This window comes from Carlito syrichta, unplaced genomic scaffold (assembly GCF_000164805.1).
Source record: "Carlito syrichta isolate Samal-C Ts95f unplaced genomic scaffold, Tarsius_syrichta-2.0.1 Scaffold309504, whole genome shotgun sequence".
In the NCBI taxonomy this organism is placed as follows: domain Eukaryota; kingdom Metazoa; phylum Chordata; class Mammalia; order Primates; family Tarsiidae; genus Carlito; species Carlito syrichta.
In genome coordinates, this window is record NW_007253600.1 from 179,915 (window position 1) to 187,264 (window position 7,350).

Consider the following 7,350-nt stretch of genomic DNA (forward strand, 5'->3'; position numbering starts at 1 on the left):
CACTCACCTCAGCCTCCCAAAGCGCTGGGATTACAGGCTGAGCCACCGAGCCCAGCCTCACCATTTTAATAAATAGAGAACAGGCCTCAGGTTTACAGCCTTTGACACGTAAGAGACTCTGAGTAAATTTTAATAATCATTGTATTTATTTCCATGGTAAGTGATTCTGGTTTTCCATTCATGAAATTTCCATTTAAAAAACATTTATTTAAGTGGTTGAGAAAGCAAGTCAGTTTATGAGTTGGTAATTGTTGAAGTTGATTGATAGGTACCTGGGGAGTTTATTTTCATTATGTCCTTCTTTCTATTTTTGATCCACCTCATATTTTCCTTAATAAAGTGTTTTTTAAAATTAAGCCAATTAACATTATTATGTAAATAATTGAACACGGTAGTGTGTGGATATGGCTGAGACTATAATGAGAACACATGAATCACTTCCGTTAGGGAAAGGCTGACACAGAAGAGATGGAGCTGGGTTGAGAGGCAAAGGTCAGAGAAACAGAGTGAGGTGTGGATGGAGCCAAAGACCTGGAAGGGGAGGGAGAAACCTTCATTCTCTCAGCCCCACTGGCTTCCCCGAGAGAAGGAAGGTGACTACAGGGGTGAGGAGAAACTGCAAAGATCTGATTCAGCTGAGGAGGGACAGGGTGGGACAATCAACACATGCTCTGAGGGTTAAGGCAAGAACTGAGTCCATGATCAGAGGGTCAAGGAGGTCAAGACCCAGATCCCTTCTCCCCTGAACCATGTTCAAAGCATTCAGTACAGAAGAGAAGACACCTGCTCACAAAGCACTTTGTCCTCCCACGGCAGCATTGGGGCACATCGTGGAAGCGACCTCAGAGGCCATTCAATCTGGCAGCCCCCTCCCCCCAGCCCATGTTAGAGAAGAGGAAACTGAGAAGCCCAGAGAGGAGAAGTGACTTTCCCATGGTCACAGAGCAAGGCTGTGGCAGGGTGGGGGTAGCCTCCCACCCTGTTTATCAGCCACCACTGGTCAGCGTTTAGAGTCTTGTTGAAACCTCCCCTGCCCCATCCTTGGTGCTGCCTTTAAGCCTCTGGACTGCCTGCTGCGCCCCACTAGGCTAGAGGGTGGAGACCTGGGCTCAACTCCAGAAAACCCACAGTGCCTAGCATGAGGTCCCATCTGGATTTGGAATTTGCACTGTCTGGCTGCTTCTGGCCTCCCCATCATTCTTTCCTGTATCCCCACAGTTGTCCTCACTGGCCTGCCAGTCCCCTCCCCACCATCTCAGCTGGCCCCTAAGTGTGTGTGTATGTGTGTGTGTGTGTGTGTGTGTGTGTGTGTGTGTGTGTGTGTGTGTGTGTGAAGGGGGGACAAGGAGTGGTGCAGGCCCCTGTTAGGTCAGGGAAGTCGGGATGGGGGCGGGGCCCTTGGCTTCCTGTTGTTCATCGCCCTGGGGCTCTGGGGGGGATTTCCCTGGCCACCCTCACCCCCTAGGGAAGGGGAAGGAGCTGGGGTGAGTCACAGGCCTGGGGCGGGAACCCATGAGTGAGAAGGGGCGGGAGGAACCCTGTCACCAAGGTACCAGGACTCCCTCAGGCCCGGGGTCCATGGCAGACATGCCAAGGACCCTCTCCCAAGTACTGGCCCCTTCCCTGGCTGTTCAGACAGGTGCTTACCTTGGTGCTGGGGCCAGTTGGGGACATGGAGAATGGGGAGGTCTTATTCTGGGGGTTCTGCAAACAAAAAAGTAAAAGGGAGAATGGGAATAGTGCAACGAAATAGCTTCTAACCCCTACCCTCCTGGCCCAGGTGGCAGAGTACCCTCTGCTCCTTTCTCCCCCTTCCTGCCTCCTCCTGCTTATCCACACCCTCCTGACCTGATGGTTAGTGTCTGGTCCATTTCTTTCCGTGTCTGCAAAAAGAGGGAAAGGGTGTGTTGTCATCAACCTTCCCCATCACACCTGTCCCCTTCCCACCCTCTTCCCATCTGCCCCACTTCCCCTGCCCACAGTGATCCCTGCCCTCCCCCACCCCACCCACCTGTGTGCTCTGATGGGGAGTCCAGACCTTGCTTCTCGGCCTCCAGGGGCTTAGACATTCTTATTTCTGGAGTAGGAGGAGGGATGGAAGTGGGGTGAGGAAGAGGAAGGCAGGAAGGCTCTTGCGCCCATCCTCTACTTCCCCCAATGCCTTCTCCATATGCCCCTCTCATCCCTGCCACCTTGAAAGTATCTCTTTCTGGGAGACATGCCCTCCATTCTGGGCCTCTGCCCGCCTCCGGCAGGACAAGAGGGGGCCCTCAAGGCTCAGGGGCTCTTGCCTTATCCTTTCAGTCCTCTAGAAAGTGGCACAGTGGGTGTAACTCATCATGAAGCACTAGGGCAGGACAGAGGATAGAAGGTGGTCATGAGGAGGAGGCTGGTGATGTTCTGAAGGAGTGAGAGCAACCTTGGGCCTCCTCCACAGTGGGCCGCCGAGGCTCCCGTCCTGCCCCACCAGGTTTCGGGTGAGACATGTTTTCCACTCTGAGTGGTGCCTAGGGGCTGTAATGGGGCTGCAGTGTCCCCAAAGGAGGGAGCTGTCAGATCTCTGAGTGTGATTCAGCCACTCTCCAGCCCCCTTCCCAGCCCACCACTTTCCCCATCCACACCTCACCCCCACCTGGCCTTCCTTCTTATATTCAGTGAGGCCTAGCAGCCCCACCCTAATTCTCTCAAACCCCAACTCCCTCTGATTCTGCCCTTGATCTTGTCCTCCAGTCTGATCCTACAGCTGACCCGGGACTTTAGCCTTGAACCCCAGTTGCAGCCTCAAGTCCATTCCTCTGATCAATCCCATTATAGTTCCCTAGACCCAGGAAATGAAAAGAAGTGACCAAGGGAAGGCGGCAATCAGTAAGCTGGGCACCAGGGGACACAAACCAGTGGAGACAAATGCCTGTCCTCAAAGTGCTCTGATACTGATCATGGAAAGGTGAGTACACACCAGTACCAAGCACAGAGCCAGATATGACTCAGAGCTCACATTAGCGGTTGGTGCTAATATTACCCCCATTTTACAGAGGAGGAAACTGAGGCTCCAAGAAGGGATGCTACCTCCCCAAGAGCACAAAAAGACAACAAAGGCACCCCGATCAGACCCTTGGTCTTCGTCACTCCAGGGCTCCTGCATCCAATCAGGACCATTCTGGTCTAATGGCCCTCAGTTTTGACTTTCACCCATCTCATCTCCACTAGTCAGCCCAACCCAAGCTTATCTTCATACTGATCCTAATCCTTCCTGGTCCTAGATTCCAGAACACATCTGGGCTTCCACCCGACCTGTTTTTAGTCCTCTTGCTCTAAATTCCAACTTGTGCCCAGATGGTCCAAGTCTTTCATCTGGCCTTGAGTTCCAACTATCCTGAGACCTTACTCATTCCCATGCCTGTGACCCAAACTATCTCCTATACAACTCACTCCAGAATCTCCACCTAAACCATGACCCCATCCCTACAAAGGATAGCCATCCATTAGTGTGCTCTGCACCAAGATATTTAAAGAAGGCAGCTACACTGAGGGATGGGAAGAATTCAGCACGTGAAAAAGAAGTCAAGAAATTTTGCAGTGGAGGATTATTCAACATGAAATGCTGCTCGAGTTTTAAATTCCTAATCAAAAAGACAGGTCATGCATTGCTGGTGGGAGTGAAATTGATACAAGCACTATTTAGAAAGCTGAAGAGAGGTCGCCTCCCTATGACGTAGTATATTCATTCCTGGGAATCCTGCAGACAGAAACACATATCCTGTCCATCAAAGGGCATGGGCACAAACGTTTCCTCAGCCTTTTCATTACAGCCCCAAACTGGAAACAATCCAAGGGCCCATAACAGATCAACAGATAAACAAAATGTGGTGTGTCCATACAATGAAACACTCCACAACAATGAAAAAAAGAGCAAACTCCTGCTTCACACATACTGCTGAGTCTCACAGACATGAGGCCGAGTGAAACACACCAAACACAAAGGCGGACATACAGTCATGATTCCAATCACATGCAGTTCAGAAACAGGCAAGCTGATATCAGATAATCCAGGTTAGATCAGTGAGTACCTTGGGGTATTGACCAGGAAGGGGTATGAGGAAGGGGGCTAGAAAGGATCTGTTTGGGCTAGGCTCGGTGGCTTAGCCTGTAATCCCAGCACTTTGGGGGGCCGAGGTGAGTGGATTGCCTGAGCCCATGGTTCAAGACCCACCCAGGCAACTTGACGAGACCTCGACTCTACAATAAATCAAAAATTAGCCGGGCATGGTAGTATGCGCCTGTGATTTCGGCTACTTGGAAGGATGAGGCGGAAGGATCGCCGGGGCCCAGCAGGTCGAGGCTGCAGTGGCCGGGAGCGTGCCACTGTACTCCAGTCTGGGCGACAGAGTGAAACTCCAACTCAAAATAAATAAATAAATAAATAAAGGATCTGTTTGGTGGCTACACGGTTCTATACACATGCAAAAATGCATCAACCTGCATACTTAAAAACTGAGCACTTTACCATATATATGTTATATTTTAACAACAACAAAAAAAACATTTGCCGGGCTCAGTGGCTCAGCCTGTAATCCTGTGCTTTGGAAGGCTGAGGTGAGTGGATTGCCTGAACCCGCGGGTTCAAGACCGGCCTGGGCAGCAAGACCTCATCTCTACAATAAATCAAAATGAGCCAGGCATGTAGCGCACGCCTGCAGTTCCAGCTGCTTGGAAGGCTGAGCAGAAGGATCACTGGAGCCCAGCAGGTTGAGGCTGTGGTGGCCGGGAGTGGCCACTGCACTGCACTACAGTCTGGGTGACAGAGTGAGACTCCAACTCAAAAAATAAAAAAGAAAACATTTAAAAGCTAAAAATACAAGCCAGCACACAGTCGCATTAAGGCACAGGCTGCTGAGGGTGGGGGTTGGGAGCAAGTGTCCAGGACACTACAGGAACTCAGGTCCTGTTTCTGGGCACTGGGGAAGGGATACCGAATGGCTAATGATCATGAACGATATAGGAAGATGCAAAGGGAGAGCAATGAGGCCCTCTCCTGACTCTGGGGCAGCAAAGGCAGGAATCTTGGCCTGATCCTAGCTCTAATTCACCTACTCTAGACAACCACTAATTCTAATTCCGCCCCTCCTAGCAGCCCCAGCCCCTTTCCTGGCCCCTACCCCTTTCCTGGCCCCTGCCTCCAGTTGGGCTCCACATTGCCCCAGAGCACTCCTTCCTATACCAAGCTCTCCCTGGCTCCAAAACCTTCCATGCTTCCCTGCTTCCTCAAAAATGTCCAGGTTCCTCAGCCTGACCTTCAAGGTATGGCCTGTTACCCTCCTCTGTTTGTCTGTTGTTGTTCACACATCCTGCTCTTCAACCATGTTGTGGGAGTTCTGCTTGATGGGGAGTCCAGATCTCAAAGGCTCTAAACTCCTTACCTAGCTGGTGAATGCCCCTCCTGCTGGAAGATCAGGGGAGCCTTTGACCTCACTGGCAACCCAGGAAGTCCACACTCATCCTTGTCTACGCTATGGACTGAGTTGTGTCTCCCAAAACTCACATGTTACAGTCCTAACACTTGGTACCTCAGAACATAACTGTATTTGGAGATAGGTCTTTAAAGACGCAATTAAGGTAAAATGAGGTAATCAGGATGGGTCTTAATCCAATCTGACTGTCCTTATAAGAAGTGGGAATTAGGACACAGAAAGGAACAGAGGGAAGACAATGTGAAAACACAGGAGAGGACAGCCATCTATAAGCCAAGGACAAGAAAGAAACCAACCAACCAACTGACACCCTGATCTCTGACTTCTACCTTCTAGAATTGCAAGAAAATACATTTCTGTAATTTCAGCCACCTAGTCTGTTGTCCTTTGTTACAGGAGCCTAGAAAATGAATACAGTCTCCCACATTCCCAGCCCTCCTGGTGTCCCAGTCCCAAGTTCCCAGGATTGTAGCTGTCTACATCAGGTTCTTGCCCCATCAGACCAGGGTGGAGACCTGGTTTGACTCATTACTGGGTGCCCGGCATCACCAGCCCAGAATGGGTTATAAGTCTTTACTGAATGTCCCTTCCTGCAACTCTGTCTCTCTCTTACTCGTTCCTGACCCTGTCCTGCTGCCTCCCTGCCATTTAACTAATGTTTCCTGAGGCCTTGGTGTGGGTTGGTCCTTCTGCCTGGAACACTGTTCCCTACTCTGTCCATCTGGCGACCTCATACTCATCCTTTGGGACCCAGCACAAGTTCCATCCTCTATGAAGCTACCACCCTCATGCCGCCAGCTCCTGGCCAGAGATCTCTTCCCAGCTCTCCCTGCTCCAGGACCTCCCTGTCACTGGCCTAGAGGCTGCAGCCAGCTGGCTTCCAGTATGTCTATTCTATCATATCAAATTGGGAACGCCTCAAAGGCAGGTCTGGTCTCAGGGTTCCTAACACTGCCCAGTAGAGGACATGTGGGCTAGTGGATAACAGTGGCCCCAAGGTCCTGATCTCCCTCCCTCAGGCCTTTGCTCTGTTCCTCTCCCACCTGGGTGACCCTTTCCTTCTCCACTGGCAAACTCCAGCTCCTCTTTAAGGCCCAGTTCGTGTCACCTCCTCTATGAAGTCCTCCCTGACTCCCCAGGTGGTTAGTGTCTCTCTCTTGTCTGGGTTCCCCCTCCCTTCTGTCACACCCTGACTGGCCATACTGGGCAGTGACCCAATCCCCACTCCCCTGTCTGTGGGCTCCTTGCGAGCCCAGACTGAAGTCATCACATCACTGCACAGGCTTCTAACTGTCTTTGGAATGAATGAATGCATTAAAGAATCCCCCAAATCACCAGTGCCCAATTCAGTTGAAAATAAGCCCCTATTTCTGCTGTTACCCAACACCTCATCCCGCAGCCCCCATCCCCAAGCAACCTGAACTGAAACTTTTTTTTTTTGAGTTGGAGTCTTACTCTGTCACCCAGGCTGGAGTACAATGGCACGCTCATGGTCACTGCAGCCTCTACCTGCTGGGCTCAGACAATCCTTCTGCCTCAGCCTTCTAAGTAGCTGGAACTACAGGCATGTACCACAATACCCAGCTAATTTTTAAAAATTTATTGTAGAGATGAGGTCTCACCAAGTTGCCCTGGTTGGTCTCGAACCCGTGAGCTCTGGCAATCCTCTCACCTCAGCCTCCCAAAGTGCTGGGATTATAGGCGTTAGCCACCACGCCTAGCCGCCAAACTGAAACTTTTTTTTGAGTTGGAGTCTCACTCCGTAGCCCAGGCTGGAGTGCAGTGGCATGCTCACAGCTACCCCAGCACTGACCTACTGGGCTCTGGCGATCCTTCCAAGTAGCCGGACCTACGGGTGCATGCTATCATGCCCGGCTAATTT

At 51.1% G+C, this 7,350-nt stretch overlaps 1 protein-coding gene across 5 annotated transcripts in view; it reads right to left on the reverse strand.

The window, feature by feature from the left end:
- The window catches only part of POU2F2 (POU class 2 homeobox 2), a 39,360-nt gene that overhangs the window by 27,601 nt on the left and 4,409 nt on the right, over window positions 1–7,350 (reverse strand). For all 5 annotated transcript variants that reach the window (XM_008067404.2, XM_008067403.2, XM_021717260.1 and 2 more), the window contains exons 2-4: window positions 2,012–2,077; window positions 1,849–1,883; window positions 1,648–1,704 (exon numbers count right to left, since the gene is read on the reverse strand). In XM_008067404.2, the coding sequence (XP_008065595.1) occupies window positions 1,648–1,704; window positions 1,849–1,883; window positions 2,012–2,077 (158 nt within the window). The remainder of the gene's footprint in view (window positions 1–1,647; window positions 1,705–1,848; window positions 1,884–2,011; window positions 2,078–7,350) is intronic.